This window comes from Poecilia latipinna, unplaced genomic scaffold, assembly GCF_001443285.1.
Source record: "Poecilia latipinna isolate Pla-1442-1.1 unplaced genomic scaffold, P_latipinna-1.0 Scaffold629, whole genome shotgun sequence".
NCBI lineage: Eukaryota > Metazoa > Chordata > Actinopteri > Cyprinodontiformes > Poeciliidae > Poecilia > Poecilia latipinna.
Window position 1 is genome coordinate 102,735 of NW_015113245.1, and position 13,319 is coordinate 116,053.

The following is a 13,319-nucleotide window of genomic DNA, read 5'->3' on the forward strand; positions in this document are numbered from 1 at the left end:
CCACCCCGCTCTTCATCCCCTCCTGCAGCTGCGTGCGATCACACATCAGGCCAGCGGAATCCGGGGCCGAACGGGTTAAAAGCTTTCACTGCAATAAAAAGGGCCCGGCTTATCCCTGAGTCTATTTTTAGCAGCACGCACACCAGATATGAGCACGTGCGCATGTGGTGCACAAAACAATCATTATTTTTGGTTCTCTTCCCTCTCCTCCTCCCTTCCCCCCCCCATCGTGTTGATTCTCCCTTTCATGATCGAGCGCTTTGCTGCTGAAAACGGAGGACGAGGGCATGCATGACACAAACCCTGGCCTTTTTTTTTTTTTTTTTGTTTCGGTGTGTGGCAGCCACCGCCGTGGTAGGTGCACATGCCTCGCGGTGGGTAATTTCTACCCTGACTGTCACGTTTCTCAGCTTGTTCACTTGTGGAGACATGTTGTTTCTGTCTCTAAAAGCCAAATTATATAAAAAAAAAAAAAAGGTTGCAAAATACTCTGCGGCGTGTTCCCACAATGCCGCACCCTCTCTCTCTCTCCCAGAGAGAGGAGTTTCCAGCCAGCCAGACAGTTTGTCCGCTCCGTCCTCCCATGTGCCACCGACTTGGCTGAACACGATCAACTGTCCATCATAGGACAAACCCAGGGGGTCTCTTGTCCAAACGGCGTGCACAAGCCCACTTTGTCCTTGTGCAAGTGAGGCACGGCCTCCCACCCCTCACCCCGCCTCCCAAAAACAAACACCTAATCATGGCATTTCAACCTTAAATTGTTAGAAAAGCCTTGTTTTTAATTGGTGTCGGGACAAAGACAGCAGAGAGTGAACATGAGCTAATGAAAGCAGCGGGACGCATCCTTTGTCCCCGTGTCTTTTGTCTCGACCCAGCTGAGAAACGGGATACACTGTGTTCTGCCAGCGAGCTGTCGGCAGCAATTATAGTTTACACCGCTTCCCCAGAACCCCGTCCCCGTGCCTTTTGACATGGTGCTGCATGCAGCGGTGGCCGCAAAGTACGAACGTCTGCCCCGTCCAGCAGGGAGATGCTGAAGTTACACAAGCAGATTAAAGATGATCTTTAGTAGAAAACTGGGGACGGCGGAGGGAGAGAGAGAGACAAAAAAGCAAAAGTTGAGACAGATATTAAATGTTGCACCTGTTACTCTGAGTCGATAGTAGGTGCAGGGCCACTATGAGCAACTGCGATAGCGTGGGCGTTTGTTGTTGTAAGGCAATAGGCCCAGCTACAGTGAGTTTTTTTGCAGTTGCATCACAGGTCTCCTAGCAACCATTTGTGGTATTATCTCGGATGCTCATTAGAAAATCAACTGAGCAAATATGAGCTATTTATACGAGCCGCTCTGCAGACAAAAAAGAGATGATGAATTTAAAAAAATGCTGCTGCTTTGAAAACACGTTTTATATATATATATATATAGTCATTTTTAAGAAGTGGAAGAAGTAAGAGATTTTTCAGAATAAGACTAGAAAAAGCTAGCTAGGTTTTTTTTATTAGCTTCCAATCATTTGATTAAAAGATTTAAAGAAAAGCTTCTACAATAGTAAAGTTGGGTTTCTAGTGACTTTATCAGCTCTGAAAATAAACAAACAAACAGCTGTTTAAAAACAACCAAAAAAATCTGGAGGCAACCAGTCCCTCCTTTGGTTTCGCTAAGTTTTAAGTGTATGAGATTAAAGTAAAAAATTTGAAGTAATAACTTACATCTTTTAAAAGCATTTGTACGATTTCCATTTTGGATATATTTCACAACATTCAAAGAAAACTGTTAAGATGTTCAACTCAAACAAATCAAATCTTATTTCCTTGAACATTTTTGCCTTTCTTCAAGTATATAAAACAAAGTCTATCAGTTAAAATATCCTTTCCTTAAGTAGAAGGTCTGCACATAATTGCAGATATCAGATGGGAAATCTGCCTATTGGATGTCTTGGTCACCGTTCTCCTTATTTGCTGGCATTTATGAGAATAATTGGCAAAAATACCAAACAAAATATATTAATTTAAATCACATAAGACACCGAGGCAGTAGTTGTGACTGTGGAATATCTTAAAAGGAGAAATATGAGCAATTTTCATGCCAATTTAAGGCTTTTTTTTATAATAATTGGCACTGTTACCAATTAGCTGGGACAGATGAAACTGGAATTCTCCATGGTTTTTGTGCCAATAAGGAAAATATACTGAAAATACATCCATTTATTTCAACATTTGCAACCTCGCAGTTGATAGTTTGTCTTTTAAAGGCGTGACGTTGCAGGAAAACGCCGTCCGGCTTCTTTCTAACTGCGTTGCGTTTTACCTCAACTGCTTGGGAATAATTAAAGTAATCAAATCTTACACAAAACTTTCAAGATTAAATTGTTTGGGTGCATCTTAGAGGCTTCAACTTAAATGTTTGGCTTCCAATGAGCAAATTAAAAAAATGATGCCAGAGACATTAAACAAAGGAGAACTACAGGTTTTTTTTTTTGGGGGGGGGGGAAGGGGAGGTTTCACCTAATCCCACTTGAGCTCGTAAATTTCCAGCTATTTAAATGAAAGCGCCGCACTCTCGCCAGCTTAAATTATGAATGCGCTTATAAATTTCACACAACCCCCCCCATTGAAATGTCACAGCCATATTAGATTCATAAATCTGAACCGCACGCTTCCGTCTCCACTAGTTTAGCTTGAACTTCTCCTCTGCAGCCGACACGCAGCAGATGCCTCTGTAGTGTAATTACCCATTTCGAGTTACATTTTTTTTTCTTTTTCACTTTATATCAAATGCAGGCTTTCACAGTGAGACACAGGGAAATGGCAAATTGCCTCCCTGGGGTTTTTTTTTTTTTTTTTTTTTGTTTTGTTTTTTTTTCTCCCCAGTACGAAACCAGGGTCAGACCGTCGCTTCCTTCCGAACGCAAACTGGCGGAGGCTCACGCGGGGGTCACCCATTCTCCTTTATCAGTCGCCATGACGTCAGGGCGGTGCCCTCGGGAAGCGAGTTTTGCGCCCCCAGAGGAAAAGTGTTCTTCAAGGAGAGGCGTGTTTGATTAATCGTATTGTTCCTGTCTGGTTTCACCTTGCCTCGCCGGAGTCACCCTGGACGAAGCAGCCAGAACGGAAGTGCGCTGAATGTAATGAGGCCGGAGCATCCTTCCTTCCTCCCTTTCTCTGCCCCCCCCCCTCCCCCTCGTCCCTCTTTGTAAACGCCACGCTGCCGTGGACAGACGTCTCATTCTCATTCCTGCCGCGTAACAAAGGCCTCTTTCAACGAGGCCGAGCAGAGACCGGGTCAAGTCCCGTCCCCCCACACCCCCCTTGTTCTCCTTGCTCATCATAAGAAAGCTTGTTTTTGACAGAGTGGTGGGGGGGGGGGGGGTAGCTGCATTAGGCTGGGATGACTGACTCTCCGCCCGAGGGTAGCGGAGGCTATTTTTAGCTTCCCGTCTTCCCAATGCTTCCCCACTGGGAGCCAGAAGATAGGAAGAACGAGAGAAGGAGCGGGAGAAAGATAAGAGAGGAGGAGGGGAGCTGCTGGGGAACTAGGCTGCGTTTAAGATTGATGGGGCTTGTTGTTGTGGGTTCCGTCTTCTCTTGTTTGTGCTGTTTTCCGGCTTCGTTTTCAGTCTGCTGCGAAACTATTCGCACCCCGTAGAGTCCCCCACGTTTTTTGCTTCGATGCCGCCGCGGACGCCGGCGGACTTCACTGGGAGTTTGACCAGCAAGCAGACCGATACAAAGTAGTGCAAAGTGGAGTGACACGGTTTTTAAAAAAAAGTTTTTTGTATTCACAGCTCAATACTCCTCAATAAAAAGCAGCCAAATACTCCAGGTTTGTTTCAGGTCTGTTAGAGATCACCATGAAGGCTCCGGAGCACGACTCGTTGTTATGGACACTTTGGGGAGAGAGTTTGCAAGGAAGCTAACCTTGAACCATGGCGGTGGCAGGGTCATGCTGTGGGAGACGATTTCTTTAGCAGAGGACAGAAAAACTGTTAACACTTGATAATAAGATGGATGGAGCTAAATTAATCGACCATACTACAAAGTCTTGATGCTCAATTCCAAGCTAAGCACAAAAATACCAAACTATATTCATACGCTTGTGCAGCCCAGTCAAAGTTCAGACATACATCTAATGTTCTCGCGTGCTTTACATCCAATCAGAGCTGCTTTGCAAAGAAGAATGGGCAAAAACTGTCTGTAGATGAGAAAACCTTTTTGGGACGAATGCAAATTGCAAACAACACAAACTTGCTTGTGATAGACCGTTTAACATCATTGCAAAAATGACAAAAAAAACTAAGTATTTTTGTCTAGTTTCTCCTGCTAATATGTTAGTAGACTAAAAATAAGACAAAACTAACTTGCAAATAACTTTTCAGGAGCTTGTTTGAAGTTAATAACTCCTTAGTATTGATGAAAATCCACTCGCCCCACTGCCATATTATTTCACTAGCTCTTTTTCATCAGTATTAAGGATTTAAATCAACATATCTTCCTGAAAAGATACCTGTAAGCTCTTCTTGTTTTTTATTTTCAAGTGGACTAAGATATTTGCAGTAGAAACTAGACTAAAAAATACTTCAGATTTTTCTGTCTATCACATAATCTGTCCAATCAAACCCATTGAAGCCTGAGGCTGCAACCTGGCAGAACGTGAAACAGATCCTCCCATCTGTGTGCAAACAGCCCTTATCTGCAACCGCGCGGTTTGCACCGAAAGCCAATCCGCTTCCTCCAGCCAGCCGCATGCAAACGCATCCGTCCTCCGCCTGAGCGCGCAAGTTGTACAAAAATAAAAGCAGGGTGGATTTACTCCAAAGCCACAGGTGTCATCGCATGCAGATTCACCTCATTTCCTTTGCAAAAGAAAATTCAATAAATAAATAAATAAATAAAAACCCCGGAGCCGCCCAGACTGGGACTGGAGGGTTCACCTGTGTGTTCTGGACGCACCGCGGGGGGGGGGGTTGCTTCAACTAGGCCCAAAAAAAAAGCAAAAAAAAAAAAAACACTTATGCGAGGGTGCCGCACAATCCGCAGCGAAAACGCATCCTCCAGCTTCGCAGCTAATTAAGCCCGTGTATGTGCGAGGCTATTCCAGAGAGAGTTCCAGAAATAGACGGAGAGGCCGGCCGCCTGTTTTCCGCTCTTTTAATCCTCCAGAGGGGGTTTCACATGTTTTTATTTATTTATTTATTTTTACCTCCAATCCAAAAGGAGTAGTTGCACGTTTGCGCCCCTCAGACGTCTGTGATCAGAATACATATGAAACAGGTGCTTGTGGTTACTAAAAATATTCATTTTCATTGTGATTTTTTGTTTTGCTCCATTCCCCCCGCCCCCCTGTCTCCACCCCTCCTCTTACCTCTTCCTCCCCTCTATCCCTGATGCATCCTCCTCCTCATCCTCATCCTCCGTGTCGCTCTGCTTTTTATAGCCATGTCTTCCCAGGGCTCAGCAGCTACAAAAGCCTTTTCATGTTGCCACTATAATTACAGCCTACACACACGGACATGCATGCATGCATTCACACACACACACACACACACGCACGCACACACCTCTTTTGTGTCTGTATGCGTGTGCGCCGTGCGTGCTCTGCATGTGCTGTTATACACAAAAGGGTGAGCTATTTTTACCTCCCTCCCCTCCACTCCCCTCCCCGCTCCTCTCCATCCCTCTCTCCTCCGCCGCCGCCGTTAGCCACATTTGCTATGCTGAGCACAGGCGCTATCAAGCACACGCCAAAACCGACACACAGGCGCTGATGAGCGCGCTCAGCATCCCTCAGAATCGAAGCTTATCTGAGCGCTCCGCTCCGGTCCAAAGCATCCACCCCTTCCTCTCTCCCTCCTCCGCTCTCCTCTTCCTCCTTCTTCCTCGCCGCTCATGGATCAGGCTGCAGCAGCAGCGTCGGCGCCGCGGCACGTGCTCCCAGCCGTTCAGATGACCTGAAGCCCCCCCTTACTTTCTCTGTTTTTTTTTTTTTTTTTTTTTTTTTAAAGCAGTCGCATCGTCGCCGGCAACCAGCTCCCCCCCCTTGTCTCGATGCTGCGGACCATATTTGAAGCAGAATGTTCTCTTTCTCCCACAGAGGGAATCCTGGGGAAGGAGCAGTCGCTCGAGGTCCTCAAGACGTCGGCGCTCAACCACATCCCAACAGGTTGGACAATCCCTAATCCCTCTGTGTGTGTATGTGTATGTGTGTGTGTGTGTGTTTGTGTTTGTGTGTGTGTTTGGATGTGATTCCACTATTAATGTGCAAAAAAACAAAAAATCTTCAGTTTTCCCGACGCTGTAACTCCTCCAACAGACTCCTCGTGTGTTTTATTTATGCAGTCGGTTATCTCCCCGTGCCATTTTGCTGAATGAAAATCCGGAGCGCTGAAAACTGCCAACATACACAGCAAAACAAGCTATTGTGCAGGTCGCTGGTGTGTTTTGCTGCAAGTTCCTGACTTAGTTTTTGGTCTCAAAACAAACGGAGACGACTTTTTCTTGCTGCCGCTGTCGCCTTTTAGTGTAAAATAATGGGGGGGGGGTAAGAAATGGGGCTCTCTGTTGATGAATTCCCAAAGCATTCATGAGAATAAATGGGTGTTTTGTAGTGATAGTTGAGAAATGAGCAGGAATCTTTTTAGGAGAAACTGGCGCAAGGAAGATGAAGCTGCTGGGCTTCATTTTTTATTTTTTATTTTTTTTATTTTTTTTTTCCGATTCATAAATCCGGGCTCTGGGATCGGCAGCAGACCGGCTTGTTTTCTATACGCCTCTGGCTAGGGTGATGAAATATTGAAATCCACCGGAGCGTCTTCATTGGATATTCTGGAAAGCTGTTGTCTTGGATACGGAGCTGCAGAGGTTTCCGTGTTGTGACCCGAGAGCGTTTTGTTTTTTTCTTTTAAATCTCACACAGGCGGGAAAATGTAGGGTGAAGAGTTTTCCTGGTTTGGGAAGGAATAGAGAAGAGAAGATGGAAAAATGTTTCCATCCACCCACCCATCCACTTTTAAAAGTCATAAGTTAAAACTGAACCTTTGCGTTTATACTTTGGCTGAAAAAGTCCAGGAAAGGATCACTGACTTTGTGAATTGTTGTTTTGCCGTCAACCTTGCCATAACACTTTGGAGCAATAAATTGCTTGTAAAGAAAAAAAACAACAATACTAAAGTTATAAAAAAAAAAAGTGCCGATGCGTTCGTGGTTGCCCTCGTCCCGGTAATCGGATGCCAGTGTCCGGACCGACGGCGCTCTGTTTCTGCAATGCAAAGCTGCGGTCACTGCACCTGCTGGGAGTTACTCCAGTCAAAAGTAAACGGTTTACTTTGGTTAAGTTTGGGTTTCGCACAAAGCAACACAGATTGTTTTAAGAGCATCCGACACGTCGGATGTGCGGCGGGTGGGAGCTCGTGACCGTCTGCCAGGAAGCTCCCATGCGATGAATGCGTCTCCAGTGCGGCTGGCTTTAGGGAGAGCAGGTTTACTGCTGTGCGTTCAGGTGGCGCCCTCTGCCTCCTCCTCCTCCTCCTCCCCTGCATCAGCCCGGGCAGCGAGCTGTGACACGCTCCATTAAAGCCCTGCTGCAGAGGCCGAGAGGGACCGCAGCCTCCAGGTCCCGCTCCCATTCCCACCTCCTTCCTTCTTGCTACAGAGCGCCGCTGCAGAGACGTCGCCTGACGATCGTTAAGGCGGCGACGAGTTGGAGATTGCGTGCTCGTCCCAAAATGGTTGGTTAGAAACGGCTCCTGTCATGGTGGAAGTTCTTAGTTTTGATGCTTTTAATCAAGTGTGTCAAACTCAAGGCTCAGGGGCCAAATCTGGACCACCATAGCTTTTAATGTGGCTCTAGACTCCAAAGAGATGCATAAACCTTCAAGGTAATATTTTATTAATCAAATCAAAGTCGATTTTATCTGCACACTGGCAAATTACATCAATCAGTCTCTCAAATTTTTATGTTTCTGTCACCTCCAAAATTCATTCTTTTGTTGCACTAATGCATAATTGAGTTTGTTGTTTCCACATTTGGTTTAAGTGATGCTAGCTAAGCCTGTCACGATAGCAAATTTTGCAAGACGATAAATTATCCAAGAAAGTTATTTGCGATAAACGATATCGTCTTTTTGAAACAATTTTCAAATACTATAATGGTAATGTCCTAATGACGCAAGAACAGATTCTCAAGTAATTAGTAAACTTTAAATTCTAATGGACATTTCACTCTGGAACTCGGATACATTTTAAATATTCAAAAAAGAAATAAATAAAACAACAGAAACGACAAATAAAAAGGGGCCAGCTGACACCAAAGCAGCAGACGGAAGACATTTGTCATCCAGTTTCTGGTAGAAAGAGAGAGAAAAGAGAAAAACATGCATTATGCAAATGGAAATCATTGAGCTCGTTTTAATTTATCATGCGATTAATTAATTTATTACTTATTTTGATGGACCTAGTTGGTGCTTGATATGGCGAGTAACAAAAAGTTACATTAACCGTAGGTGCAAATATGGCAAAATTATTTGCAAATATTTCTAAATTAGCACCACAAAACAGTGCAAAAACAAAACAGATCACAATCAAAAAAATCCTCGAGGGACTGAAAAGATGTTCAATATGTCATTTTAATGAGTACTTGTTGATCACAAGCACGGCTATTTATTACAATTTTTAAAGGTTGCTATTATATTTTGCAGGCATGTAGTATCATTTCATAGCACAATAAAGTTACATCCAGTTATAGAAACACTGTCTATATCAAATATCACTTTAAAGAAATTTGATTTTGTATTTCAACACCTTGAAATTGGGCTTCTGTCTCTTTAAAAAAGCTCTTTCAGAAGCTCCGCCTTCAGGAAGTCATCACAACATGACTATTCAACAACGTTTTTTTTTACCAGCTTTGCACTGAGCAGTAGCTCCTATAAAGAGCTCAGTTGATGTTCATTTCCACCAGGTGTTTGCTAATTGCTGCTGGCTAGTCTGAAGGAGCAGAGTGAAGTTCAGAAGCTTGAAAACTGCAACTCTGAGGTGGAGCTGCCCCTTAAAGGCCAGGCTACCCCTCCTCCCCATAACCCCAGGTGTTTTGCACAGCTGAATGGTTGCCATGGAGAAAAAATGATTAAAGAATCAAAGCAACACTCCCGGTCTGTTTTTGATGAAAACTAACATTATAACAGGAGGTAAAGCTAAAAAATAAAATAAAGTTGATTTTGCACGATACCGCCCCTTTAACAATTTGTAATGGGTTTTATCAATACATTCCGGAGCAAACGGCCCTTTAAGAATATGAAATGAATAGAAAATATGAATATGAATAGAAATATGAATAGAAAATGAGAAGGAATGTCTCGGTTACTCCAGCAGGAAGCTCCGATTAAAACTGAAACGTGTGCTTTCTGCTGACAAGTCTGAGCTAAATCAGGCTGCAGATCAAAGGGGGGAGCCTTTATTTAGATCCGACAAACTGAAACCGTACCCAGTTGCTGTCAAACAGGTACACTGGCTTCGTTGCGCAAAGGCTCCCTGGAAGCTCCCACGGCTCTCCCCCGAGACGCCGTCTCTGTTTTGATTTTGGCAGCGAAGGCCCCTCACATTATCCTTTATCCCGCGTGCATCAGTAAACAGAGGAACACGCTTGACGTCAGCGCGCGACGACGAAGGGGGCCTGTATCAAAGCGGGTCTTTTCCGAGCAGCAGCTGGGACATTCCCAGGAGCTTCTCTCTTGGCTATTAGAGCCCAAACTCCGCCGGCGTGCGGCCAGTGGAGTTTGGGGTCCCGTTTTGATGTTGTTTAAAGGAGTGGGCTTGTTGATCGTCGATCGGGCAAAATAAGATTTTCGGCCGTTTGATTCGGTTTGGCAATCTGTTGGCATGTGGTTTTACTGTTGTGTTAAAAATATATAAAGAAAGGACAGCAGACATTATCGGATGGTAATAAAAATTATCTTTGCCAGGTTGTAAAATAATATAAATTTAACCTCATGGGTGGAAAAACACAACCGATTCCACCCTGGAGAGATGTTTTGCAACAGAAATGCAAAAGATGCTGCGCCGTCTTGTGCTTTAAAGTTACTTCTGAGGCAGCACTGACAGTTTTAAAGAGAAACAAACCCACAACCGTCCCTTCAGAGCGTTATTTTTGACCTGGCTTTGTCTCCGCAACGATTCTGGCTGCACTCACTTGTAAAAAAGGACTCCGAGAAAGTTAGTTTACATTTGCAGCTCCGCCGCGGCTGGAAGGGGAGAGATTGATCACACTTTTCTGGCCACGCTTTCGGGCCCACAGTTTGCTCAGCGAGTCGCTAAGCCTAACACAGTTTGTGCTTTCTTTAAACGGTATGCTGACCGAACCCCAGATGAACAATCAGGAGAGATCAGAAGCGGGATCTTTTTTTTTTTTTTTTTTTTCTTTTTCTTTTTTTTGTACAGTTTATTACAAAGACCAACAGCTGCTTCCAAACGCGTCACGCAAAACTTTCCGTCGGAGCTGCTTTTAAACCTCCGATTGACAAAAGCGCGTCGCTGCGAATAGAACGGAGTGGGAAAACTCCCCCGCTCTGTTTCACCCTGAATCCATTTTGCTTGTTTATCTGTTTGGGGAGGGAAATGCAGGCAAATTCTGTGCCGGGAATACCAAGAGAAGAGGGGGGGGGAAAAAAAAGGGAAAGGCGTTTGTTGTGATTTTGAGTTTGGGATGGGAACTGCATGAAGTGAGTGGGAGAAGTGTGTGGGGGGGAGGCTAAAAAGGGATTTCCTCGGTCTTAGGAGCAGGGAGAGCGGGTTGAGCAAGGCGAAAAGAGTAGAGAGGGTGAAGAGAGGGAGTGCTGCGTGTGTGTGTGTGTGTGTGTGTGTGTGTGTAAAAGAGAGAGAGAGAGAGAGACGCTGGTTCCTGGAAAAGCTGCAGAATAAACAGGCTGCATGCCTGAGACTGCCCTGTGATGTCATCACTGGGCAAGCCGGGGACGAGGGGAGGAGAGAGAGACGGGAGGGGAGGGAGACACCCATCAGGTTAAGACCGGAGCAGGGGACGACAGAGACAGAGAGCATGAGGACAAGTCAGACGAGCACTGCTGTCATTCCCCCGTAACACACCGAAAGAAGAAGAGCAGAAGAGGAAGAGCAGGAGGAGGAGGAGGGTGCATCAGTGAGGAGGAGAGGACGAAGATGGGTAACGACACCACTGACTTCTTTCTGTAGCTCCCGCTTTTCATCCGGTGAGCAATTAGCGCCGCCAGGGTGGCGGAGACGCCAAGCGAGGTGTGTTTACGGATCCGCATGCGTCGCCATCGAGTAGTGCAACGTTTCAGAGACACCTCCCCCTCCACTCCATGAACATTTTGTGACGGTGGAGGGGTTTTTTTGGAGGGGGAGGGGGTAAAGTGAGTTATGGATTCACATTAACCAAGAAGGCTGCGGCGCAGCTCTGACAAGTGCAGGTCTAACCCATCCTTCCTCGTTTCAGCTTTTCCGTCGTCCCCAGAACCAATGTTTCCGATTGCTTTGCTTTTCTACCTGTTTGTCCCTAAAGGGCTTCAGATGAGGCATTGATTTGCAACCTTAATCTGCAGAGTGACTCATGCAGAATCAGGTGGCGCTATATTAGACTTTAATGGAGAGGCAACGGGAAAATTGCTGCCTACTGAAATCAGACAACTTTAAGCTTGATCAGCTCTAACCAGCAACTGGGCTGTTGAAAAGGAAACTCAGATATTTGAAAACGTCCTACCTTGGTGCAAAGAAGTGAAAAAAAGTCATTGTTAGCTGTGTTTTAAACTAAATATGTCGAGACATGTTTTATGTTAATTCAGGCTGTGAGAAGGCAAGAGAGAGCAAGACATTATTATTTTAAATGGAGTTCTCATTTCTAAAATTGTAGAATTTAAAGATAAATGAGACATAATTGGTGGTAACAGGTCAAAGTTTTACCGAAATTGGCATCTTTTGACCCTAAAAGTAATTAAATAAAATAAAATAAAATAAAAAAAACAGATCTTTTTCCTAATCTTGAGTAAATCACACTTAAACTCTACCAAGTTGCATTGAGAACGCCGCTCTGCAGTGTGGAAGGTAAGGGAAGCACTAATGTGTTACTAGTTTAAGAAGCTATATAAAGGCAAACTGTTAAGACGTGTCTGTGGTTCATTTAGGCTGCGAGAAGGCAAGAGAGCAGGACTTCAGCAACTAATAAAGTGTCTCTGTTTCAATCCTTTTAGACGATCAACTTCTCTGTTGTGAAACATGCTGGATTTGGAAATGTTGGGAACCTTTTGCAAACCTTCAAGCTACATTCTGTTGGAAATACATACAAAGACTGTTTTTAGTAAAGCTAGCATAGCTATCGTAAATATTTTCCGACACTAAAGACAGTTTAAAATTTGAACTCCAAGTAATTACATTTTCTTTATGGTAGTAAATCCCTTCTTGACAGTGACAGATATGTCTCGCACACAGTGTGACGTCGCTTCTACTCCGATTTTAAAGAATTAATTTGTGCTCGCATCCAGAAGAAAGAAATAACATGCTCAAAAATCGACCAAAACATTCCACTTGACTCATCTCTTCAAAGCTGTTCTTTTGATTTTAAAGTTTCTTTTATAGAAGTCAACTAAAATTGACAGTTTCAGATCTTTATTTTTATTTTTTAAATGATGTCCTTTGACCCTAAAAGTCATGAGATAGGCCATTGGTTCCCAACCTTAAGCTACAGAGTGACTCATGCAGATTCAGGTAAAAAAAAAAGCTACCGCAGACTGAATGAGTCAGAGGGTTTAAAAAAGAAAAATCTACCAATTCATAGTTTCACACAACTCCTCTTTTCTTATAAAGCTCTCCTTTCTCTCATCTTCTCATCACGTGTCAGATCGTAGGCTCCCTTTCAATTAGTCCCAGCAGCAGCAGCAGCCTATGAGACGTGTTGTAATCTTCCCCCACATGACTGCAGTCCTTTAGGACCCTGTTGCATGTTGTTGTGCTGTTCTCCTGCAATAACCGCAAGGGGGGGCGGGGTGGCATTTCACCTGCTGCACACAGTGAGAATCAAGCATTTCAGCATTCAGGCACCATATGGCCTTAACAGTAGCAAAGCTGCTTGGATGTGCAATTACAGTTTGGTGATGTTCAGGAGGAGGGGGGCGTAAATGCATCAAACACGGAACATCCCGCAGCAGAAGCAGAAAGCAACTCAAAGTGTTCGTCAGTTCAGCTCACCGCTGATGTTTTGTTTGCCGATTCATTAACGTGAAGTGTCCCTGGCTCTCCGCAAACATTGTAGGCAAATAATCGGACCAATCGGCTCCTGTTTGTCCAGACTTATTGGT

The 13,319-nt window shown here is 44.4% G+C and overlaps 1 protein-coding gene across 6 annotated transcripts in view; it reads left to right on the forward strand.

Annotated features, from left to right (window-relative positions):
• The window catches only part of LOC106954123 (histone deacetylase 4-like), a 68,899-nt gene that overhangs the window by 21,464 nt on the left and 34,116 nt on the right, over positions 1–13,319 (forward strand). For 4 of the 6 annotated variants that reach the window (XM_015043394.1, XM_015043398.1, XM_015043395.1 and 1 more), the window contains exon 3: positions 6,095–6,163. In XM_015043394.1, the coding sequence (XP_014898880.1) occupies positions 6,095–6,163 (69 nt within the window). Of the gene's footprint in view, positions 1–6,094; positions 6,164–10,879; positions 11,171–11,194; positions 11,217–13,319 lie in introns of those variants that run through there. The other 2 variants (XM_015043399.1, XM_015043400.1) reach the window with 2 other exon arrangements.